This window comes from Hippocampus guttulatus, chromosome 2 (assembly GCF_054856545.1).
Source record: "Hippocampus guttulatus isolate MCC_2025c chromosome 2, RoL_Hgut_1.0, whole genome shotgun sequence".
In the NCBI taxonomy this organism is placed as follows: Eukaryota; Metazoa; Chordata; class Actinopteri; order Syngnathiformes; family Syngnathidae; genus Hippocampus; species Hippocampus guttulatus.
This window is the reverse complement of record NC_141262.1, coordinates 17,849,090-17,875,187: the sequence shown is the minus strand read 5'-3', so window position 1 is coordinate 17,875,187 and position 26,098 is coordinate 17,849,090. Positions and strand designations below refer to the sequence as shown.

The 26,098-nt window shown below is 42.7% G+C and overlaps 1 protein-coding gene across 6 annotated transcripts; it reads left to right on the top strand.

The window, feature by feature from the left end:
• The first annotated feature begins 312 nt into the window (after positions 1 to 312).
• Positions 313 to 26,009, top strand: afap1l1a (actin filament associated protein 1-like 1a). Of its 6 annotated transcripts, none has more exons than XM_086099944.1 (19): positions 313 to 458; positions 15,793 to 15,918; positions 16,004 to 16,087; positions 16,170 to 16,249; positions 16,632 to 16,767; positions 18,047 to 18,142; positions 18,222 to 18,436; positions 18,731 to 18,910; positions 19,119 to 19,202; positions 19,790 to 19,865; positions 20,837 to 20,941; positions 21,014 to 21,225; positions 21,361 to 21,506; positions 21,607 to 21,676; positions 22,279 to 22,393; positions 23,150 to 23,317; positions 24,532 to 24,707; positions 24,787 to 24,912; positions 25,138 to 26,009. In XM_086099944.1, the coding sequence occupies exons 1-19, from the start codon at positions 401 to 403 to the stop codon at positions 25,162 to 25,164; spliced, it is 2,280 nt and encodes a 759-aa protein (XP_085956070.1). In that variant the 5' UTR covers positions 313 to 400; the 3' UTR covers positions 25,165 to 26,009. The 6 variants fall into 6 exon arrangements, with proteins under 6 accessions (XP_085956070.1, XP_085956064.1, XP_085956099.1 ...); XM_086099938.1 differs by having other exon boundaries at positions 19,119 to 19,214; XM_086099973.1 differs by lacking the exon at positions 313 to 458 and adding an exon at positions 7,341 to 7,451 and having other exon boundaries at positions 19,119 to 19,214.
• The last annotated feature ends 89 nt before the right edge of the window (positions 26,010 to 26,098 follow it).

Below are 26,098 nucleotides of genomic sequence, written 5' to 3'. Positions count from 1 at the left end.
TTCGCTCCTCTTTCATCTATACCTGCTTCAAACAGCAAAGTGTATGCAGGAACAGTGGTTAAAATTGCATAACTGTTTGTGTCTTATGTGTTTTGTTGGATTATTTTGTCATTTTATGTTAACTGTTCTTTTGATGGCGGCGTGGGCACCCACAGCGTCATCTACAAATTACTTGGCCGGTCATTTTTGACTGATTGTAGTGTATCTCGGTAGTATCTGAATTTGTTGACAAGGTTTGACTTCCGGTAACATAATTTATTTGAGGCAAGAAAAAAGCAGGTGCTAGGACCGCGGGGAGCAGAAAGCGGCCTACCCAAAGTTCCTGCAGAAAGCGGTTCAAATGGAGCGTCTTTATTACACACAATATTGAAGCTGGTCCACTACATCGCCGTGAAAGTGCATGAATTCTTCTATGGACGGCATCCTCAGCTGCGGGATGACTTCAAACGGCACCAAATGTGAGTTCAAATGGATATTTTTTAACGTGTCAACTTAGTCAAGTGGGCGTGTGAGGCGAAGCAACAACAGACGTGAACATGTTAGATGCGGTTCTTGGTTTACTCATGTAGAGTCATGTGAAATATGAGATTGATATAGGATCTTCACCGCCAGTGTTTTTTTAAATCTATCTGTCCATCTATATATCTATTTATCTATCTATCCATGGTGGTTTGTGTTGACACAGACAACAATACAAAAATGTAATTGGCTCATGAGTTTACTGGGAGGAGCGGCACAATTTCCCCCTGTACTGTAAACCATTGTTACTAGACTCAGAGCAGCCCACCTACCCCTCCTATGTGAGCTTTGACCTAAGGTGAGGTGCATCATTCTTTTTCATTTCACATGTAAAGCTGAGCCCTACCCGGTGGGCGTTGTCATCATTTGGGGGCCCTTGGCAAACCCAGTCACGGGCCCCGACACACTCAAATCCAATTTTTTAATCGTCTTATCCTCACGACGGTCGTGGGCACACACATTCGTGGACTGCAAAGATTTGCATGTAACAAAATGTCAACCCTGAGCAGTACTGCTGTGCTGAAGGCTCACAAGATTTGCTGACGTCACGTGACACCACGCAGCTACTTCTGAAGCAGATATTTCCAGAAATTTTTGATTGAACTCCAAATTGTACCACTTTTGGTACAATTCGCCATAATTTAAACATATTGCAAACTACACACAATGGCACAGCATAGTTTTATTCTTGCAAAGTCATCAAGACTCATTGCACGACTCCAGCCAGTTTAACATAAAATACTTATTAAAGGACGAAATTTTATGGACACTTTCACTCAGCAGACCATTACGGAAAGGACATAAACCTATATACACTGTGTTTTAACTTTTCTTTTCCCTTGGACAATGTGTAGTGTTATTACCGAACTATTTGTGTTTTAGTTTCCATCCAATCTGATCAAATATAAGTAAAATATATATATTTATAGATTTTTGGAGTCACCATTAGATCATTGTAAATGTATTCTTGAATGGAATACATCTGGAGGGCCTTTGTCATAAAGTTGTGGTTCCTGTAGTCGTACAGATGCACTCTGAGCATCAGGTGGGTGAGAAAGAGGAGCGTCTGTCCCTATAGAGAAACAAACGCTCTGCGGTGGTTGAGATGTGTGTTTTGTAGCTTAGCAGCCATGATGAATCGAGGCCATTGTCAAGCTGCATGGAAGCATATGGAAGAAATTGTGGACTAAATAGACTGTGCGATAATGGCGCATGAATATACAGCCCCTGCAAATATAATGACAACCCGCTCCCTCGATGCAAATGAGTATTTGTTCAAAATGATTGGCAGGCCATTTCTGGTGACACAAAGCTGTATGCTCATGATATCAGCAGCGTGATTATGCGCCCTGCTGTCGTCACCGTTGTTCATGTTTGCGACCCCAGTATGCTTGCACGCAAGCAATGCTCCTCCGTATTGTTCGTATTGGGAGTTGACTCCAGTTGCACAAAACAAAGTGCTTGTGTTTGTCACAAAATTCAACACGGTCATTGTTCTGAGTCTGATTTTGCAGCAGAGGACAAGGAAAGAGGAGCCTTCGCCGCAACAGTAGAAAGTCATCCTACGCTTCATATCAATGCCCCCTTCGGTTTCTTTTTGTTTGACCTTTTGGCATCTCTTCTACACACCATCTGCCAAACAACACACTGTTCAGGATTCTGCAAATACAGTGAAACCTCAGATTTGATTGTATTTCAAAACACTTTCTCCCGTAAGAATCATGATGGAAACATTCACCATCGAAAACCTTCAGCTTAAACACTGTTGGTTTTGTTTTTGGTAAATTCCAATCTTTTAATGAAGTCCTTCGAATGACAGTGGAAAAAAATATATATGTTCTACCACATCAGTGTAATTTCTTATTTTTATTATTATTTTTTTAAATGTAAATATAGGTGAAGTCATCGCTAATTATGTAACGTAGGGTATACCTCCTCTATCGGAAGCTTAGCCGAAGGAGACAAACGTAGGTGAATGTAGTTCCTCAACATGATGACTACAGCAGGTGTAACAAATGCCATGCGCTTAGTTCATCACTTGAGGGAATTTTAGAAGTCATTTGGGGTGACATTTTGTTTGCACCTTTGCTGAAGAATGGGAGGCTTGCCAAGTGTGGTCTCTCTCAGGCACTGGACTGCACGTGCTTCAAAATGCACACACTTTGAGTTTAGGTCATTGCATTCTCTTAGTTCACCGATAGATGGCACTAAATTATACACATCCGTCTATCCAACCATTTTCTGATCCGCTTTATCCTCACAAGGGTCGCGGGGCGAGCTGGAGCCTATCCCAGCTGTCTTTGGGCAGTAGGCGGAAAAATTCTACACGCTGGACCTTTTAATATGCTCACGTACATTTCACGGGATTTGATGAAGTCTCGTGTGGCATCATGCTTGGTGGCAGTTTGACTCGACTGATCTACTTCCACAATTTAAACTTTACAGGCATTCAAAGATCATCTCTGAGTTACATTTTATTCAAACTTTGATGTAGACACCGCTGTGTCAGGGGATAGCAACTGTATTGTCAGTGAATGTTATTCTCAGAAAGGGAGGAAGCCCAGCTACAATAACAACATCCAGGATATACTGAGAGGGAATCTCCTATCTAGTTTATTGCATTTTGATGTGTAAAGGCTTTACCTGCTTCCTAAACAGGTCAATTGTAAATTTCCCCAGTGTGGGACAAATAAAGGATATCTTAAACATCAACAGAGTGCCCTTGAGCAAGGAACTGGACACCCCAATGTGTTTTATTGAGCCTCACCTTAATGCTTATATTTTTGACTTCCAGTATACCCTTCAAGGTACAATTATACGTAAGCACCCTGTAGAGAGATGCGTGGTACAATACAGTGACTCCACTTGCATCTTTCTCAGTGAATACTTTAGTGTGAGGCAAACATAGCGTTGTGGTGAGCTCATTGGACTGTGCACTGAATAAGATCGAGTGCACTGTAGGGTCTTTGTGTGGCAGCAGGCTGAGTCAGGCCCTCACTGTCATCTCAGACATGAATTAATCACACAGAAAGAGATGGCGAAAAAAAGAATGGCGGAGGAGCTTTTCCAGACGTGTCCTTTCCTCGTCAGTGATCTTTGACCTCCAACCATTTCTTGACAAGCCAATGCCCATTTGTCTATTTTCAGTATCTGTCATGGGCTAGTGCATCAAAAAAGCATTTGGAAACATCGGGGAAAATCCCCAGTGAGTTATTTTCAAGGGCATTTTAAGGTCATGTACGTAAACTATTAACAAAGATTAGATAGGAGGTTGGAGGAAGTCATGGATAACAGCGGACATTTAGGATAGAAGTGTTATATGTGGAGTTAGTGGAGGGAACACTGTCACTTCGCAAACAATGGGAAACATTGCTGCTGTGTGTCCAAGCATGACAAGCTCTCACATATTGATTATTTCCTGTCCACTGCAATTATCATTCGGATGGAACGGATCAACTCACGTATTGGGACAGTTCTTATTTATCAATTCTAATTCCTCATCTCGCCAAGACTCAAAGCACAAAGGCCTTCTAGTACTGTGCTTTGAGTGTATTTTGGCTTGCCACTCAACTGTCACAAAATGTGAGATACTTTTGACTTGAGGTAGCTATCTCAAAACTCTGTTAATGAGCAACCATTCTCGAATCAATCATTTATCTGACGCCCCGACTATATCACTCCCCAGCGAGCCGCTCACCACTGTCACTGCTGCTTCCTACTTCTTTGACAATAAAGTTTAATCCAATCCAATCCAATGAAGCCACAGGTCCGAACCAAATGTCAACATCAAAGCCTCAGTATTCCCTTCATAGGGCACTTAATGCTTCACCGGGTATGTGCAGAAACCCTTCTTCATCACCACGGAAACTAGGGATGCACCCATGCCACCGTTTTTTAGACTGAGTATGAGCGTGTGTGTGTGTGTGTGTGTGTGTGTGTGTGTGTGTGTGTGTGTGTGTGTGTGTGTGTGTGTTTGCAACCACTTCCATCCAAACCAGTTGTTCTTTCAAGAGATAAGTAACTAGGATACCAGAGTGGTGGAATGTAAATGCCAGAGGCTCATTTGCGATCTTGAGATGAAACAGTCCGTTGAGGCTCAGTTTTCAAATCATTTCAGGTTAAAATTATAAATGGCGCAGTTCACAAGATTGTCTTGCTTCTATTCTAATCAGAGTGAGACCATTGCTCTATTTTTATAATAACCCGAAGCATCTTCCTGAGTGTAATAAAAACAGTGGAAAGAACATGCTTTCCCCCTTTCCCTCATTAATTAGTACATCCTTCCGACTTCTCCAAACATGTTCCACATGTTGACATCAGAAGCGGCTTCCCTCCTGCTTGTTCGGCAATTTGTTTAAGAGTTGTAAGAGTTACAGCCTATTTTCTATAAGCTTATTCATAAAGGTAGTTTACAGGAAAATGTCGTGGGTGATACTGCAGTTTACTCATGGATGGGAATTCTTTGCACAAAAAAAATGGGATTGCTCTCGTGGTTCATTCTATTGTTTTGTCACTTTGTTGAATTACAGCAGTAGAAGCAAGAGCATTCAGTCCTATCTTGAAAAGCATCGAGGGTCACTAGGGACAGTATGGTAAAAGTGGATACACGTCAGCTGACCGGAAGAGGAAACAGAAGGCCGGAGGTGATATGTGATGTCATCAACAGAGGGAGGAAGACCATCTCTGTAGGGAACACGGGGGCCCTTTGCATACCATCCGGTGGGTCCAATTGAGAAGCATGTTCTTGGCAGCACTAAGAATTCAAGTGAATTCACTATTTTTGAAAGGCTCCTGAAGATTTAAAATGGATCTTTGTGTCTCCTTTGTTGGATGGAAATCATGCGATCCTTGTCTTTTACACGCATTAGAAAATAAAAATATATGGGTCACTATCGGCAGGGTTTGAACTACTGCAAAATTTAAACCGCAGTTCAAAGGTTTAGATGGAGACTTTTTTTTCCATGAAGATGAAATGATTTTCTATGCACAGTATATTATATATATTAATTGATTTTCCCACTGTTTTGAACATCCAAACACACATTTGCATCCAAAAGCAACCCCCCCTCCTCCCACAAATTGTTCTTCTTGAGCTGAGAACTGTAATAACAGAGTGGTAATAATCTACTTTGCTGTGGAATGTAAACGCCGGAGGCTCATTTGACATCTTTAAAGAGGGAAGTGAGATGCAGCTGTCAATCAGTCATGATGAAAACACAGGCCAATGGTAATGCATGTGTTGCAAACAGCAAATCTGCTCACATACAGCTCTCATATGTGATCCTATTACTCAACTAAATCACTTTAGTTCAACTTTTACGAAAATAGATTTGTATGGGGGGTCAGGGGGTGGGGGCACTACATTTTTCATTGCTCGGTCAAGTGGAGGTGAACCAAACAAGACCTCTGTTAATAAAAATATTGGGAGAAGTGCTAAGTCGATGGGAGTCTACACGCGAGGCCAAATTGGATCGGGAGAGGGCATATTTTCGGGTTGCTTCACCCACTGTGCATGTCACGAAGGTGCGTACATCACAGACTCTCATTGATGGGAGAATCTGTTTGTTTTAATAATGACACAAGTCATGATGGCGTTTGACTGATGCTTTAGTAGCAAGAATGGCAACTGGTGATAACAGTGGCAAGCCGCACCTTGCCTCTTAGGTTATACAATTTTAACTAGACTGGGTATGGGGGGGGGGGGGGGGGGGGTAGTCCCCAAACAGAATCTGCGGTTCAATTCTAGGGCTATATGCACCACACTTTGCGACTAAAAAGTAGCAAATAAAGATAGATATACGGTATTATTTTGCCTATTTGTGTTCATTAAAACAGATTTTTTCCGGTCTAAGTGAGAGCAAAAGAGAGACATTTCTCTCCTGTTTCAAATTTTCAACCTACGTATACTGTTCGCCAAATAGTCTTCAGGCAGTTTGTAGCTCTGTGTGACCAGGAAATATCCTGACATGGTTGTGTTGTTGGATGGTTTTAAAATGCAAAGAAACCAACAATAGCTTTTGTACATTCAGTATCAAAGCATACATTCTGTGTTCATTGTGTCATTCCTAGCGTTGCACTGCCTGAGAAATGTGTCATGTGAATGCTGGGGTCTTGTAACTCAGGTGACTTGGTGCATCAATACAGGATAAAATCATCTGCGCTAACACTCACAGCTAGGGACAATTTAGAGTGTTCAATCAACGTGCAATGCTGGTTGGCGACTCCTGACCTACAGCGTAGTGTGTAACAGTCATTATGCTGCGACGGTACCATTCCATATGGTGGCGTGTCCAGAATTTGTTATGTCAGTAGGTCTCTTCTCTTTCCTTGACCTTTTCACTCCCCTTATTGCCCTGCACTCGGTTTGGTGTACTCAGACCACTGTGCTCTCAAGTAACGTGTGGTAAAGCCGAGTAGTGAGCTCCTCGAAATAAATAAGTGCTTGTAGAAATCTACAGATCTTTGACCCTTTGGCTAGCCAACAGCACATGTCCATGGCTAGCTACCCCCTCAACTCGCACCGCCACACGTTACAAGTGTCAGACAGCTTGATTGGGATAAAACGTATTTAAAAAGACATTGGGTTTAAGGCTGCAGAATGGACTGTATGAGCAGTCCATGAATGCCCAGACATGTCGTCTAGACATGAGATGAGAGCCGTCACTCTTGCGAAATGCCTGGAATTTGAAGAGTAGGGTGGGAGTGGACTGGTGGCACATGCTGGAGAGACAAAGCATTGTTGGCACAGCTCACGTAGTGCAATTTGAAATACTCTCAAGAACATCTGGCCGTCCGGTCCGCCCCACCGTTGTCGGCATGTGGGCCACACACACCTTCAGGCTGCATCGCGTATCGGATCAGTGTTTCAGAAATGTTACCTTTCTCCAGCTTAGGTTGTGACGTTACTTGACCAATCCTCACAAGATAGTAAGGTAAAAATGTTAACTTAACTTCTGCTGTGATTCACATGATGTGTGACCACATTTATCCTTTTCATGAAAGTAAGCTTTTCTTGTTTTTCACATCCCGCAGACCAAAGTCTTAGACCTGCAGCGCACTTTCATGTCCGATCAGGTTTGAGAATGTTTGTTTATCCAACATGTCCAAAGACAATAAAGAAGGAGGATGGACTTCCAAGAAAAAGCCCTGCAGTTTTCATTACATGCAGCTCTCCCAGGGAGATGCCTCTGGACTGTCAGACTTGTATTTGGTATTGTGGGCTGAACTCCTGGGGGTTGCCTGGTTTGACTCAAAAACATGACAATGAGCGTGCCCAGTTAGGCTTCAAGGTAAAGTTGTGTTTTATGGCTTCGTTTGCTTTTGCTGTCCCTCCTCTGGCATCCATCATCTTGCGAGTTCACAGCTTTACTCCGGGCTTCGGGGGGTCACGTTTGGTCACAGTGTGGAGTGGTTTTGAAATACCATAACCAGGCTTAAAGGGCGTGTCTGTCTGTTTGTCACAACCAGAATCATTTAAGGGGACTTTGGAGAAGAAAAAAAAACTTTATATATATTTATCATAGATACCTTTCCTTGAGAAATTCCCCTCACAAGTTGTTGTTCTTTTTCTCTCCATTTTGTTCTTTGTGAGATCTTTGTGTGCCTGAATTGGCTGACTCCCTCTCTCTCCTCTTTCATCTAGAACTGCTTCAGACAACAAAGTGTATGCAGAAAAGTGGTGAAGATTGCACGACTGTCTGTGCCCTATGTGTTGTGTTGTGTTATTTTTGTTATTTTGACTTCAAAATGGCGCCGCGAGAGTGGCTGCCTTTCCAGCAGCTCCTATATTTTGTTGTTCTACTTCTTCCTTTCATAACTTTGCTGCTGTGAATCGGGAATTTCTCCATTGCGAGACTAATAAAGGTTTTCTTATCTTATCTTAATCTGCCAAAACAGGACCAAAGGTCAGTCAAGGTCCTCTGAGGCTGAATCCGTTGTTACACTCTAGAAACAATGGGTGAAAAGGACAAAAATACTAAACCCTGCGTAGTAAGAATGTGATCCATTGCCAAGACACCTTTTATTTTATTTTATTGAGTGTTACACTCTACTGGACATTGTACAAGATTTGAGCATGTGCGTCTGTAGGATAATTATTTTTTTGTCCGTTCTGATGGATTCCATAATATATTTTTGCTGGCTCGAAATCACAGGTCTGGCTCATCCCAAAGGTGTGTTTATGGGGTTGAGGTCAGGACTCTCGTGTTCCTACACACCCATTTCAACCAAGCATGGTGGGCCCCTAGTGGATCATAGCACTGTCTTGCAGTTCCCATAAAACACGGTGTTAAAATTGTGTTTGGGATGAAATAACAGACATTTTTATACTAAGAAATGCGATTTAATTTATTTTTTATTTAGTTGTAGTTGTAAGGTCGTTCAATTCCCTGAATGCCTCATTATCCATGGGTGAGTGATGTGTACACAGGGTCTTGGATCTTAAATTGGCATTCAAGATTCCACCAATGGGAGGGAAAAGTGATTTCAAAGCGGGCTCTGTTGACCTTTTGCTTCGGAAGCCGGACTCAGAATGATGCGGCGCACTTCTACTTCTTTCACACCACCGAATGCACATTATTATTCTTGTACTCCCTACACACTATATTGGATCTGATATGATCGCGGGAGGTGTGTGTAATGTGGCTGGCCAACACTCATGATAGTTCTTGACTTTTGCTGAAAAATGTATAATTGGCAACATTTTAGGATAACAGTATGGCTCTGTGAAAGGGGTTGTTGAGGTTATATATTGTTTTGTGCTGGAGGGTTTATAACTGTCACGTTAGTGCCGATGTTAGTGAAGGCGTGTTTCATCATGTCACAGCCTGAGGGCAAGAATTAAGCCACTTTGAAAAGTTCCAACTTGCCTCCCACCTCAACTGACTCCACTCCTTTTCTTTGCTTCACTTTTGCAAAGAAAAAAAACCCCTTCGGTTAAACTCATCACTTGGAACAGAATTTTATCTTCCAAGTTCTTCTGTCAAATGGCTACTGTACTTTGAATTAATAACACGGGCTGAGGGAAAATTACAAAGAATAATAAAACCTGCAATAAAAAAATAACTACAGGAGTGTTATTGGGCATGCGAAACTATCCCAGGTGCTGCCCAATCCTTTCGGATTAGATCAGACAGGAATCTAATAAGAACACACACACACACACACACACCAGCAGCAGCAGTAACTCCCCTGCCCCCAAAAGAAAAGAGAAGTGGGCAGATGGAGGGAGGGAGTGTAGAGATAACAGATCAGAGGGAGGAAGGGAGAGGAGGGACTGTGATTTCAGCAGCAGGCAGGCAGGCTGGAGCTCACCTCCACCAACACGGCCAGGCCAAGACTCTGGACTCTGTAACCTGGGACCATGGTCGGACTCTCAGCGACTGCTGTAGAGGGTAAGCTTTGCCCAATGCTCTATATGCCTTATTCCTGGCTGAATAAGGGTTAGGAGTGTGTAAACCTCCACTTAAAAACTACTCGGCAGCTTTTCAGCTAGAAGCGACTCTGTGGGATCAACCTTTTGCTTCTTTTTGTAGTGCTTTGTAATACAATTCAGTTTGATTTGCCAGAGTACGACAATCTGGCTTTTTTTCTACCATGGATACATGTTGGATCTTGGTTGTTGTCTGTTATGTGCAAGCATATGTTGGTACTCATTAAAGAAAATAAAATCCACTGGGATCACTGAAATCACTTGAAAGTGGTGACACTGGAAGGTGCCAAATGCATAGTGACAAGCCAGAAATATTTGGGGAGTGTCTATTTTGGTCAGATGAGACAAAATTTGAGTATTTTGGGCAGTCACATAGAGTCAATGTGTACAGATGCTGAAATGAGGTATCAAACACAAGAAAAGAAAAACACTGTACCAAAGCTTGGGGCTGCTTTGATAGCATCCGGCACAATATCCTTAATTTCGTCAGGATGCAATGAAATCCAAAAACAACATTCTGTAGTAAAACGTGCTGCGGCATCAGAAAGGTTGGTCACAGCCACAAGTCATCAAACTTTCTTCAACAAGAGAAAGAAATCGTTGGATGCAGTGATGTTTGTTGACATGGACAGGGACTGTCAGACCTGAGTTTGGTTATAAAGGCTAAGGGTACCATCTTTTTTGGCTAGCTCTGTTTCATTCATCCGCTTGTTTTATGTAATCCTGTTTCAAAGCAGTTGCTGAGTTCATTTGGTTATTCAGAAATGGAGAGAGCAACATGTATAAATCAAATTGGATTGGAGTCAATGCCCTATTTCACTCCGCGTGTTTCTACTGACACCTTTTCACTGGCAGAACCAGGTAAAGTGCAACTTCAATATTCAGACCGGAATGGCAAAAGAGTGCGAGTCATTGGCACCCCCTCCTAAAAGTTTTGCATTTGCTACTTAGGTGCCACAAGATGGCAACAACATACAAATTGTCTTGTTGAATGCGGATGTCTTATCTTGCGCCAACATCCTTGAGACTAAGATGCCACCAGATAGTGCCAAAGCAATCCTGTTACTGGCCTAAGCATCAAAAAAGTGAATCGGCGCGTGATTTAGCCAATAAGAGATGGTAGGTTTACAAAAAAATGTGCCAACATCCACATTTTTCAGCGAATAATGGAGGATAGTCACCTAATGATTAAAGAGACTCCCATTGTGTGTAATTTACTTTTAGTATAAAGACACTTGTACTATGAAGGCCTCAGCCATTTGTCAGACCAAGAAAGTCACCAGATAGGTCAGGTATAAAGTTGTGGAGAAGTCTAAAACATGGTTACATTGTATAAAAAAATATCGCACGGTTTCAGCATCTCATGGACAAAATGTTCAATTCATCATCCCAAAATGTGCCAAAATATGGTACTGCTGCAAACCTATCAATACATAACTGCCCATCTAAACTGACGGGATGAATGAGGAGCGCACTGGCCAGCGCAGCAGTTGAAAGGCCCATGGTCACTCTGGACGAGCTACAAAAATCCACCGCTGAGGTGGCAAAATCTGTCGATACCACAACTTTGATTTGTGCACTCCACAAATCCGGCCTTGCGGAAGAGTGGCAAGAAGAAAATCACTGTTGAAAGAAAGGCATAAGAAGTCCTGTTTGCCATGCTGGCGACACCACAAATATGGGGTTCGGTGCTTTGGTCAGATGAAACCAAAGTGGACTTTTTTGGGCCATAAATACAAAGCGCTATGTGCAACAAAACAAAAATTGCTAATTACCCTGAACACCCCCTCCCCACCGTGAAACATGGTGGTGGCAACATCATGCTGTGAGATCGCTTTTCTTCAGCAAGGATTGGGGGAGATAGCTGGTCAAAGTTGATGGGAAGGTGGATGACGCTAAGTACAGGGCAACCCTGGAAGAAAACCTGCTAGACAATTCAAAAGATTGGGAAGGAGATTAACCTTCCAGCAAGACAACACAACTGTAAGCAGAAAAACAGGAGCTACAACGGCATGCTTTAGATCAAAGGATATTTTCGTGTTAGAATGGCCCGGTCAAATTTCAGATTTAATTCCCATTGACACTCTTTGGCAATTACTTGAAATTTGCTGTTCAAAGATTCTCTCCAATCTGGATACGCTTGAGCTCTTTTGTATATAAGGCTGGGCAACAATTTCATCGACTAGATGTGCAAAGACGTGTAGACATAGCCCAAAAGACTTGCAAAGAAAGGTGGCTCTACAGTACCGTGTATCATTTGTGTTCCACTGCACAATTATGTTTCTTTGTATTGGCCGATCATAAAAAAATCTTTTACTTTAGAAGTAATAATTCTCTCATAAACAATCAACAGACGAGGGTCTCGATCGATCCTTTAGCTCCACTAACAGACGGGCACCAGAAAGTGTTAAGGCACCAAACCCTGGAAACAATGAACCCAACTGTACCGATTGGTCAATTGTGCTATAGTAACGTTAGCTGCATTATTGTGAAAGTGACTGTTGGTCGCCTTATCTCAGCTGATTGGGAAACTCGCGGGAGAGTCGGTGTGTAGCCAAATTCTTCTGTAATTAGCTGGAATATGTGCAACAATATTGTGAAGCAACGTGGCTGCTGAATGACTGAGCTGTCACCCAGAACAAAAGTCATTTATGTGTGTGTCAGTGTGTAGCGTGATGTGTATGTTTGCGGCAGACTCAGCAAATCCTTTTAGGGAGGAAAAACAACTCGGCTGAGGTCAGATTATTTTTTTTCATATCAGGCTTTGTTGGATATGTTAGCACAGGTGCTCTGTTTGCTGACGGCATTTAATTCCCGAATCAGCACCCACCTCCTCCCCTGCTTCTCCTCTCCTCATCCTTGCAGAGTTGCTTTTAACAAAAAGTCGACGCTTGCATCTTTAGTCAGGGGCCGCACTTTGCAGAGTCTTTCACTTCTAACAAGGTGAGGAATGCGTATGGTGTTTACCAGCAATTGTCATACAAGTGAGAGGAAGTCAATGTTTGACAGAGGCCAAAGCTTCTGAATAGCTTCAAGCATTCCTGCTGGGACAACAAAGACAGCATGATTTAGTTTATTTATTTATTTGTTTATTTAATGTTTCACATTACCATGCTATGAATTTTAGGTTGAAAATATCCCGTAAATATTTTAATTGTCAACAATTTCAGGGTGGTCAAAGATGGAGCTTTGTCTGCCTTTAATTAAAAGGTGAATTCCATCTTACTCGGGTTTCCCTCAACTGCTTTGTAAGACAAATACACAACACCTCCGAACAGTTGGACATTTTACGTAGATTAATGTGTGGTCTTTTCTAATAAGATTTAGCCTGTAGTAAATATGAAGGCATGACTTTTGATTCGCCCGTATAGTTGTGTGCCTCACCCGATAAGTAGAACACTCAAATTCTTATGTTAGCAGGGAAAACATAGCTCAGCAATTGTCAAAATCTGATAAATTTTAGAGCTCAATTCTGAGTATTTTGGTGTTAGAGTTTTGTGTCAAGGCACCGCCTTGATTAATTTACTCGATTTGATTTCGCGCTGACTCGTTGAAATGTGAAATGAATGAATCACACTGCACCAAGAGTTGTTATTTTTTTTTTCCTTTCCCCCAGTGTTGGGGAAAGCGCAAGTTTAAATCCAGAGCGATAATCTAAACAGCTGCAACCTTTGGCAGAGAGACTGCTTTCACGAGGCCAAGTGATCCGACTCTCGTGAGCCTCCCAAACCCCCTTGCACAGTGAATCACGTAATAATGAGCAGGGTCAAAGTGGCTGATCCATGCATGAATCACTTATTCATGCCAACTTTACAGGATGTACAAGTGTGGTTGGTTTGAGTACAATATAAGGAAATGCTTTTAAAGGAGCGGGAAAACACACTCTACCAGCATGGACCTGCAGCTCTATTTGCATTTAGACTGGAGTATTGGTGGTCCATTGTTCAGCCCATTGGACGATCTGCCTCAGGAAAATATCTCTGTTGCTTAGGGGTGGGAAGCCATTTCGCTCTCACTCCAGTGGCGAAAATACATTGCTGATGACAACTGTCAAAGCGTAACTAATGCGCTCCTAAAACTTGCGCATGCATACACTGAACCAATTTACTGTGGCACCTTAATAAATACAGACTGAGGAGTCTGTGTGTGTGTGTGTGTGTGTGTGTGTGTGTGTGTGTGTGTGTGTGTGTGTGTGTGTGTGTGTGTGTGTGTGTGTGTGTGTGTGTGTGTGTGTGTTTAGTGGGCCAGGCCTTATTGCCATATGGCTGCCTTCCCAACAAAGAGTTTTCTGGCTGAGTGACTGTCCCATGGCTGACCCCAACAAGATGCACGGTTCAGCAGGTTCTAATGTGTCTGGACTGTGAAAATGAAGCAGGTAACAGGGACGGGTGGCGGGTGCTAGATGCTAAAGGGGGTCGATTTATGGAGCTACCGGGGGCAGGAGCAGTGACTCCAACCGATTGTCAAGATCACACAACATTGTTGGAGGAAAGCATTCAACACAACTGCGGTGGTGGTGGTCGGGGTAGGTGGCGGCTACGCCTTTGGTAGCACTTGCTTGTGTCTAGCATCAACTCAGATAATACAGGAATTCAAACAAAATGGTGGTTGCAGCAGGTTGAGAGGTGGGAATAATGGGGCATTTCCAGCAGATGCTATCAGCTTTCCCGTGCTGCTACTTTACTTTTTCACTGGCGATTAGTCTGGAGGTGCACCGACTATAGACGCCCATTGGCCGCAAACAGTTGGTACACCTGTGGTATTTTTAAAAATTCTGTCATTAAAAAGTTAATAATGCTGATTTTTAGTGCACTTTGTTGTGCTTTTGTTAACAGTTTTGATTCAGCAGAGATGTCCGTTTTAATGAGTGCTGTTTTCGAAATATGGATGGAGAAATGCATCACGCTGAAAGCCGGCACATTTTGGTATTTACCTTATTGGAGCTCATGATCCAAGACATTGTTGCTACATCAGATGGGAATGATGGAGACTTGATCAAAGGGGCGAATCTTCACCTGTATCCTTACCAAGCAAAACCCCATAAAAAATACAAAAAAAACAACATCTGTATTCTTTTTATGAGACTTTAGTCACCAAGTCCAGGTTTATGTGTTGTATTATCACTATGACAACCAACCACACTGAGGAAACAATGGAATTCCAGGGATTGAAAATAGATTGTAGGTTCAAATGTGTCTCTTTGTAAAAGCAAAAAGTAGAACGTCTCACACCAATTTACGATGTGAGCATTCCAACAAGTGTGTCATTACATGTGTTCTACTTCCAGGCTTTTGTGTGTGCACGCCTTAACATCTCCCAACTGTGATAAAGAGTGAGTCTACAAATTAAAAGCTTGGCTGCTGCATCATAAATCTGCTCTCTAATCTGTTTTTCTTGTCACAGTCTCATATCTCGACACACTGTCAAAACTTTTCATTTTGCCTCTTGGTTTGGTTGAAATTTGACTTTGCTCGCCATTCTGTGAGCCAGCCTTGTTTCCAAGATGCTGCCCAAGAATGATTGTTGGTTCCTTTTAGTTTGAGGATTAATCCGCTTGTTTTGCTCCCCCCAGCCCCCGGTTCAAGTTTCCTGGTTTAATGAGGAGTTGTACACATCTGTCCTGTCACTCTATTCTTGTATTGTTTAGTCTGGCTCTGATTGGAAGAGGAGAGTGATGTTCACAGACTGTGAAAGGTGAAAGGTTTAGAAAAGCAAAATATACGGCAAAGTCAAAAGACACTGTTTACGTGCATGCAATGCGTGTTTAGACATCTTTTGGCCGACCTTTGCTCTCTGCTGATTCACCCGCTCCGTGTCTCCCCTGACATTTTATCTCAATGCAGCAATGGAGCAGTTGGTGAGTGAGCTGAATGCTCTCCTGAAGTTGCTGGATCAGGAGACCCTGAGCTCCTCCACGCAGGAGAAGAAGACCTCAGTTTGGAACCTCCTGCAGCAGATCCAGCCATCAGGTCAATAAGAGAAATCGAGGGAAGAGTGTAAAAATAAGTTGCCGAGCCACAAGTGTTCAATTTTGCCTTTTTTTTTAAATTCCAGTTTCAGGAACAGATTACATCTATGTCAACTCAGCAGTGTACAGGAACGGCACCAGCTTTGTGGAGTCGCTCTTTGAGAAGTTCGGTGGGTTCGAATTCAGCACTTTAACAGTACAGAGGGCATACCTGTAATTTTGTCTTGAAGCGCGAGTTGTTTTTATTTGCAGACTGTGAGCTCGGAGACCTAAAGGATGTAACTGATGATTCAAAGCTAGAAAAAGACACACAAAGTCAGACTTTGAAACAGGTCAGTGTCCTAATTTTTCGAACAGCCAAATGCGGGTTTCAAATTGAAATGGGTGTGGGTGTGATATGTGAGACTCTCCACATCATTGAAAGTCCATTGTTAGTCTTTCCCGCCTTTCTTTTCCAAAACTAACTATGTAAGCAAAGATTGCGATGCGTACATGATTGAAGAGGCCTTGGGGAGTAAAAGATTGCGTATTCCATGTTGCGGGGTTTCCCACATACTCTTCGCACTGTAAATTAAGATTTAGGGCCCCACCCAAGGAATCATTCAGTCTCTGTATCTCCTTCATAAAATAACTCCTTTGGCTGGGAGCAAACAAATCGCTCTGAGTTATTGAGGACATTTGAGACATAGTGTATCTTTCTATCTCATCTTTCAGGACTGCGGAGACTCTTCAGCTGTGCATTCAGCAGATTCCGCTCCACCTCTGCCCACAACTCCTCCGCCTGAGGACTATTATGAGGAGGCAGTGCCACTCAGTCCGGGCAAGATGCCCGAATACATCATCACAAGAGGTAAACATCGTCCTTCCTTGACATAACCTGTCCCGATTCACTTCCAATCAGCTGTCAAACATTATAAAACATACGGGTGTTTCTCGTGACTTGAAATACAGTGGAACTCCTCGACAACTAAATCATGTTTGCAGCAAGAATTTTTTCACAACAGGGGGTTTTTCACTGTAGCAAATTTGATCTCAGATGTAAACACACACACACACACACACACACAAATGTTTGTGTACACGCACACACAAACGTATGTGTACTCTTTATTTTTATTCCAATAGTGCATAAGTATCAGCATACACTTATTTGACACTTCATATAGTCAGTGTAGAAAGAAAAAAAGGGAACGAAATTGCGAAATTTACGATCAGCATTCACTTTCACTTACATCAATTTCTTGGATAATGTATTTTATTTTGCTTCCTCCATCTTTCATTTTGATCACTTTTACCCTCTCTTCCAGTGTCAGAGCTCTTCTTGTCTTAGCTGCTTGACATCCAAAGGTCCGTTTTTAGCCATTTTAGCAATGCAACGTTCTTGTTGCGTCTGAAACTAACAATAACAAATACTTCCTGGACTACTGTGCATGTTTAAACCAGTGTGGTGTTTGCTGTTGCCGTTTCCGAATGAAGCAGTAGAGGTCGCTGTTGGATTAGACTTCGTTGTAGTGAATCTCGTCACGAGGCAAGAGCAGAGAAAAATATTTCGTATAATGCAACAGGGTTTTTTTTTTCGTTGTATGGGGGGCAGGAAAGTGGGAATGGTGTTAATGCATGATGATTTTTTCACACCTGGGGGTATTTTTGCCCATGTACAGGTAGGTTTTGTTGTAGAGGAATTTCACTGTACTTAATTTTAGGAGCAGATTTGGTGTGGTTCATTTCTCACTTGTAAAAAAGAAACCTATAAGGCAGGGGTGTCCAAAGTCGGTCCTCAAGGGCTGTTGTCCTGCCTGTTTTCCAGCTCTCCCAAGAGCAACACACCTGATTCAAATAATTAGGAACGTTCTAGTGCTGCTTCAGAGCTGGTTGATGAGCTGATCATCTGAATCAGGTGTGTTGCAGCTGGGAGAGCTGGAAAACAGGCTGGACAGCGGCCCTCCAGGCCCGGAGCTGGACATGCCTGCTATAAGGCATACCATAGTCGATTCACGTGAACAAACAGCTTCAGGTTTGAAGAAATGTGTTTTAGCAATGGTGGAAAACAGTACATTAAAAATAATAATAATAATAATAATAATTGAAGTCAATTCTTTTATAATATACTTACTAATTTGTTTTTGTAGTCAGACCAAGCCCTCCCAACTCCATCGAGGATGGATATGAAGACGCGGACAGCAACTACCCAACCACTCGCATCAACTCCCATCGTAAAAACTCTTGTGAGTTCATACGTTAATACCGGCATGTAAATGTAATTCAAGGAAAAGGTTTTTGACATACCTCCCTCTGCTGTCTCAGATAATGATTCTGACGCTCTGAGCAGCTCCTATGAGTCATACGAGGAAGACGAGGAAGAGAGGAGCCCCGGTGTGCGACTCACTCATCAGTGGCCCTCAGATGAGAGCTCCATGCCCCCGACCAGGGACTGTCACATCTGTGCCTTCCTCTTACGCAAGAAACGCTTCGGCCAGTGGACCAAACAGCTCACGGTTATACGGGAGAATCGATTACAGGTGAGTAAATGCCAGAAAACATTGCGACTATGAGCACAATCTTTTACGATCCGTGTTGAATTGGAATAATACGACAGTATTATTGTGGTTGTAGTTTGCAATGTTCTACAGCTAACCTGGGTGCTTTATTGACACATCTCGTTTGGGGCACAGACCATTACAATGAAAATAGGAATATTGTTAAATTGATACCTCTAGCGTTCAACCTCATGAGACCTAATAATGTGATCGTTGAGGTTCCAATACAGTATTCGCAATCATTTGTACTATTGCCTGTTGTGTGTCACTGTGCAGTGTTATAAGAGTTCCAAAGACACATGCCCATACGTAGACCTGCTGCTACCCCAGTGCACTGTGGTCTACGCCCCAAAAGACAGCAAACGGAAGCACCATGAACTCCGCTTCACCTTACCCAACGGAGATGGTCTGGTGCTGGCTGTGCAGAGCAAGGAGCAAGCGGAGAGATGGCTCGGGGTAACCGCAATATGATTTAATGCGTTGATCGTCCACTCCATTTGGTACACACTGTCATTGAGCTAACGTGTCCTTTACAAGCAAAGTCGTTTTGATGTTAATGTGTTGATTTTTCTTTTTTTGAACGTCTTTTTAGTATCTCTCAATATGAAACAGTCCAGTACAACGCCACCAGAGATTGTTTGACTTGAATAAATGATCCCTACAGGTGGTCAGAGAGGTGAAGGGTCAATGCACCGGGCCGGAGGTACCCGCGTCGCCCGTCATTCTGAGGAAAACCGAACTCGACAAGGTGAGTCAACAGGTGACAGGACTTTTATGCTTGTACCCGCAAATTAGAATTCCTTTTGACAGCTGCGGTGAAAAAAAGTCAGCTGTCGGCAGCAATTGAGTTGTCAACATTAATTTTCCTAATCAATTGTATGTCAAAAGAGAGCAAACATCACTACCTGTGTCTGGCAGACAGAGCAAAGGCAAGATGTGTTAACTGAGGGATTGTTAAGACGTCAATAATAGATAGGGCTGCAGGTGAGTCATTGTTGAGCTGTGTACTCCCCCTTCAAAATTTACTGATTCCACCACCACCATCAATGAAAGCCAAGGAAGGGAGGGAACGCAACCAGTAACAAAATAGGTGTGTTTATCTTCTTATGTCATGTGTTTATGGTCGACACCGCATGTGAGCGAAACAAATTCCAGAGATAGATTTTTAGAGACAGGACAAGTGGAACTGGCATTGGAGTTGTTGGTTGCACAACCCACGAACCCCAGATTGCATTTGAAAACTCGGCTCTAAAAAAATCGAATTTGGGTTATCGAATAGAAAAGCGTCTCAGTCAATAAATCCATTTGTTTGTATGCATGTGTGCTCTTCTTCAGAGGTTATCTACAGAGAAGAACAATTCCGATTCAGACAGCGTTGGCATATCAATGGGCGAGAACCTCAGAGAAAGTGGTAAGGAGAAGACATGAATGGAGCTCCTTTTCCGTGTACGTTCGGATAGCTGAATGTTCACGCTGCCACGAGCCAGAACAGGATGTGCGATATAGAAAATGGATGGAATTGACGTGTTCCTAGATGGTATTTCTCTGACAAATAACGAAACTAATGACTGATCGGTTGAAAAGTGTCCAAAAACATTTTCGTCCAAATAGGGGTGAACCGCAATCTTCCATGGAGAAATTTAGGCTTTGATGAAATCAAAAATCAGCAATAAAACTTAAATGCTATGTTTAACTGTCACAACACCGTATTAACTTTTCACCATGCGCAATGCAATTAGAATTGCAAGAATTGTGGCATAGAAATAAAAATACATTGCTGACTACCAGAACATAAGATACGACCAGGATTTTTTTTAACCCTTTCATGCACCCTGTAACCTGATAACCGGATAAGCTGTCCACTGTAGTAACCGCTGTCCCTGAAAGGGTTAATAAGTGATTTTTTTTTCTTCCACGTTGACATGTCCTCATAATCTGTCCCCATTGGGAATACTTGACTGGGAAGTCCCCCGAAGGACTTTTTCTCAATGGCAAAATAGGGTCAGTGGCCATTAGTGAAAATCGTTCTGAATGGAATTAAAGGTCACACTACACGAATGAAACACGCCATAGTGATCGTCAACCTAAAGGCCATCGAGTTTATTGTGGTGTGTGTGTCGATTTTTCTGCACATTCTTATACGGATTTAGAATGATTTATGATTTTGAATTATTGGCATATTAATCAAACGGGGCTCACATATGTACTAAGATTTACCATCACCAACCAAGAGTTCTGACATCAGAGAAAATCAAGGAACTTTAGACGTTGCGTTGTGTTGATTTTCAGCCAATGAATTAAAATGTTGAATGGAAATCAGTGTTATATTGTTCAAAGTTTTCAAATGTCAAGCATATTTATAAAAGCATTTCCATTTCTTAGGTAAGGTGAAGCGCGGAGCCTTTGCCGCAGGTCGAAAGATCACACGCATCATCAGCTTCTCAAAAAAGAAGACTCCTCGAACAGTTTACAACGACCCTCGACAAGGTCAGCGGGGCCGCTTCTTTGTATCTCTTGATATGACCTCAGAGTTCATGACGTTATTTCTCTGCTTTCAAGGTTATCTGTCAGTGCTCGTCCACCAAGAGTGGCAGGAGCACTGGTGCTGTGTGTGTAGAGGCTTCCTGCACTTCTATCACGACAGAGGCGACCATCAGACCTCCTTGCCTTCCCTCCCACTGCATGGCTGTGAATTGGTGCCAGGCCTGGGACCCAAGCATCCCATCGCCTTCAGAATCTTACGAGCAAGCACCACTGTTGCCGCTCTCGAGGTGAGAAGTGTTTGTTAAACTGCTGGTTACTTATTGTTTTTTTTGTTTTTTTCACCTTTACTGAACCAACATGAAGCGCAATAAGTTCCAAAGAAGTGAGCTCCTTCAGATTCAGAATGTCCTGCTTATTCACAGGCAGCCAACTCTGAGGACCTCGGCAGATGGCTTGGGGTTCTCCTGGCAGAAACTGGCTCGACAACAGATCCAGAGTCCCTGCATTATGACTGCGTCGACGTGGAGACCATTGCTAATATCCGCAATGCCGCTCGCCATTCCTTCCTGTGAGTGAGCCAATTTTAGGGTTAAGAACGGGGCCTGCACATAATCAGAACCCCTTGAAAGCAAACATAATTTCTGCCCCACTCTCTGATTCTTATGCAGGTGGGTCACGTCATCCGGAAATAACACAGACTCCAGAACATACGACGAAGTCCCAAATGAGGATTTGCAGGTTGGACTCGCACACACAGAGATTGAGCACACTTTTCTTTTCTGATCAAATGAGTATCAAAATGCAGTTATGTAATGTGCATACTGCATACAGGTGCCTCTCAATGAATTTCGATACCATGAAGATTTTTATTCATTTCAGTGGTTTTATTCAAAAAGTAAGTCATAATATAGATTCGCTACACACCGCGGAATGTTTCATGGTTGAGTTATTTATGATTTTAATTCATGATTGGCAACGCAGTGGGGTTGTGGATTGCCCATCTGCCTCACAGTTCTGAAGTTAAGCCTTTGAATCTGGTCTGCGGCCTTCCTGGGCACAGTTTGGATGTTGCTTATGTGAATGTGTACGTGTGTGTGGGGGTGTGGAAGAAGAGCCATCATCATGGTGACAAGAAGGCAAGGGGTCACTCACGCTCGTTTAAGAGCCTGTAAACGCCTCACATCAGTCCACCGACATGCATTTAAACACCTCCAACCCACACGTGTACACACCTCCGTTGTCAGAAGTCAATAAATCTCAACGTGGGTTCACTCTACGTGGCTGAGTATTTGAACTTTTTGCTTGCACCCCATCCCCTCCCTGCGTTCTTCAACCCGCAGTCTATGAAGAGCTGCCGAAAGCAGTGTGGAAACCAAGAGAAGCGGCGCTCAAGTTTGTCCAGCAGTGATTCTGACAAAACCAAACCGCTAACCTCCCTCAAACGAACAGATTCAAGTAAGTTTTTTCAGTCAGATTTCCCAATGGACTAAGATTAATTAAATCTAAAAGTATTTTTGCAAGTCGGTGTGAAAGGAGATCCTTTTGACAACGGTAATATCTTCATATAAAACTTTTCCAAAATCATTTCTTCCTAGCTCCTCATGGAAACGTACACAAAATGTGTCCCCCTTCGTTCATTTGACAACTCTTGCTGGACTTCCAGATGTTTTACTGAGACTACATCTGACTCGTGCCTAACACAGGAACCCCAGACGGCGCTCGCTGGCGCTGACCAATCCTCTGTTTGTCATAAAATATAATGTCAGCCTCTATCTGGTTCAAAGTTCCCCCATCATGTCTCAGTCTCTATCCAAAATCTCCGCTTGCCGCTCCCATGCGGGCCATTGTGTCCCTTGGCCGCTCTCCCACACAAAGAGGAGATGAGCATTCTGGGTTTTGCAACATGATACTGCCGTTGTCCTTTCTTTCTCTCTCCGGCCTCTGCGCCGACATTGTGACGCTTCAAAAAAGGAGTGTGCATGCTTAGAGGTTGACAGCTTCAGGATGTAACATGAGATTTATGAGCCACATTAGATTCGTTATCTCGCCTCATGACCTTTACCTCTGCACCGATGTGTGTGTCGCTATGTGCCACATTATGTCATCATCCCTTCATTGAATAGGACATAGAATGTGAGAGTTTTTGTTTCCTTGATTCATCATTAATTAGCGTGAAAAGATAAACAAATGCTCTGTTTGACCTCTCCTCAGACTCGAACCAGTATGGAAGGTATGGGAAAACTCGAGCAGAGGAGGATGCGAAGCGATACGTGAAAGAAAAAGAAGAGCTGGAAAAAGAGAAGGATGCCATTCGAAATACGCTCTCAAAGCTCCGACAGGAGAAGCGAGAGCTGAAGGAACAGCTGCAAACGGCTTCTGGTAAGAAAGGAAAAAAAAGAAAAAAGATCAAAAGAAAAGAAAATCTCTTTCTTTTTGCTCATCATATCCCCACAGCTCCTCACCTTTGCTTGAACCTCTATCTAGAAATCCTGCAAAAGGCTTGCACGTCGAATGGGTCTGCTCTGTCTGACCTCCGTAAACCCAGATTATTTTGGCCTGACTGGGAACAGAATTTGCCTGAAGGGATAAATAAAACATCAATAACATGTCATTCCTCAATGCTTTATTAATTTCCCCAGGTATAATATTCAGTCCTATATTCTGATGCTGTGTCCAAATGTGGACACGATTCGCTATATAATGAACTATGAAAGGGTTACGCCATTTTGTACGGTTCAGGAACACAATGGACTTGGAAAAGCATTTGAGCGTCGATATCCATTCAAAATAGCACTGCGATTTATCCCTTTTGTATTTATATTGCACTTAATTGAACGGTGTTTGTTTGTTTTTTCTTCTTTCTTCTTTCTACCCACATTCTTGCTGCTGGAGGCTGTAAATTTCCCCAGTGTGGGACAAATAAAGGATATCTTAATCTTAATCTTAAAAGGTTGACGTAGACCGCAATGGATTGCAAACATGGCACAAGCAAGAATATCAAAGCTTCTTCTTCTTCTTCTTCTGCCTCTGGGCGGTTGGCAAACAACTTTTGGTGCGTTACCTCCACCTTCTGAAATAGAGTGTGGGTCTGCATCATACACAATCTCCTATTTCACCCTACTTCCTCTTCCCAAAAGAGAAATTTAAAACTAAACTCAGAAGAATTTCTCAGCAAAAATGTCTCCAGTATTCCAAGCTACTTTCTGATCTCTTCGCTCATTAATTAGTTGTTATCGTGCTCTAATTTGTGCATACTGCCACCTAGTGCACAAAAATAATCAATGCGGTCTAATCAAGTAATCTGCGGTGATGACAAACATATGCGAGACAGGCGGGGCATGTTTCCATCAGTCATCAGCGATGGCCATTGGGAGAGGAGTTCGTGACAATTGCACTGGCGGATGAATATTCACCTCCGTCAGTGATTAGTATTTTTCTTTTGGGGGGGGGGTTTCAGTCGTCATTCATCAAAAAATTGCAATGCCCACCTCTGGGCTTGTTCTGGTCAAAAAACACACTGCTCTGCATCAAAAAGTAAACAAGCTGGGTGTGCATGTGTGTGTGTGTGTGCGCGCGTGTGTGTGTGTGTACAGAGAAGAGATGTGTCCTCTTGAACCAGCGTGTGTCCCAACTGGAAGAGGCTTGTCGGGCGAAGGAAGCAGCGCGAGTGGACCTGGAACTGCGACTGGCCCAAGTCAAAGAAAACCTGAAGAAAAGCCTGGCGGGTGGAGCCCTGGGTGCACCCGTGGAAACTGTCCCCACTGTCAAGGTATTTGAAACGGAGGAATGTTGGTCTTTCCTCGCCCTCGCTTTCATGTACAATGATAGAATTTGTTGCTTTTCCACAGGGATCCAGAAAGAAGACTTCCAATATTTACAGTGATAGCTTACCAGTAAACTGTGCCTCGGAGATGCGCAAGAGACCTCCCTCTGTGTACGCTTCGTCTTCAGGAACTGTCATGCAGAAAGCAAAGGTAATCCTTTAGCTCACTTCCTGTATGCTTGCTTGCCTGAATGATGCAATGATTACAACCAATACAAGAGCTCTGTTGATTTTTTTAAATCAATCAAATAATGCCATTGTGCATTGTTATTGTTCTGAATAAGTTTTTGATGCCATTGAGTGAGGCGAGTGTATCTTTCTGTCATGTCTCATTTTCTTGTTTTGTTGTTGTTGTTGCCCTCTTCTCTTTTTGCAGGAATGGGAATCAAAGAAAAAAACTTAAAGGCAGCATCTTCAGACGTCCTTACAGTGAATGGAACTGATTACAGGACGTAATCGTCGCAACCTGCCATTCTGCTGAGAATAACTTCTCACCAGCATTCAGAAGCACAGACCTCCAACGATTCAATGTTGTAATGACAGAAATAACCACAGGGTGGAGGTACATCTTCTATAATGCTTTTGTACTTCAGCGCCCCAAAGGACTTTGACGTTTCAGAAATCCAAAGACCGTCATTGCAATGTTTTGCCTGAAATAACGTGGAAACTCCACTTGGTCAGCACAAATGAGATATGGAGGGTATTGGAATGTTGCAAAGCACAGTGCACTGTGAATGCATGTAAATGTAAGATTATCTTGGCTGCGGTGGCTATGTTTTTGGATGAGAAAAGAAAAATGTGATGTGTCGTGATAAGATGATTGAAAGTCAATTACCAATTGATTGATTTTTTTTATTACCATTGTTTTTTTTCCTTTTTATGACTACTGTTTTCTCTGTCTTGAGCTTTGTGTGTAGTTCATGTCTGTGTTTTCATAAGGCTCCCGAGAGCTTGATTCTGCCATTTTTTAAAAGGGCATGCTTTACTGGATGTGTTCTTCGTTGAGGATCTGAACACATCCTACATCAATTTCGACTTATCCTAGGGTGCAGGTGGTCTTTGCCATTGATAGGGGAGTCATTCATCAACAGATCTAATGCGAAAATGTAACTCACACCTGTCAAAGTGAGGAAGTCTTACCTTTTTCTTTTACCTGCAAATCCTGTGGTTGACTTTTGCACTTTACGATTCTCTGACCTGGTTGTCTACATCCCCTTCAAGTCATTAAATGGATCCCATTTAAAAAGATCTGCAATTTTCCTTTGTTTATGCGGTGTTGTTTTTTCACCTTTTTTTTTCAATATTTCATATTCCTGCCTGCTTATGCCCTTTAATGC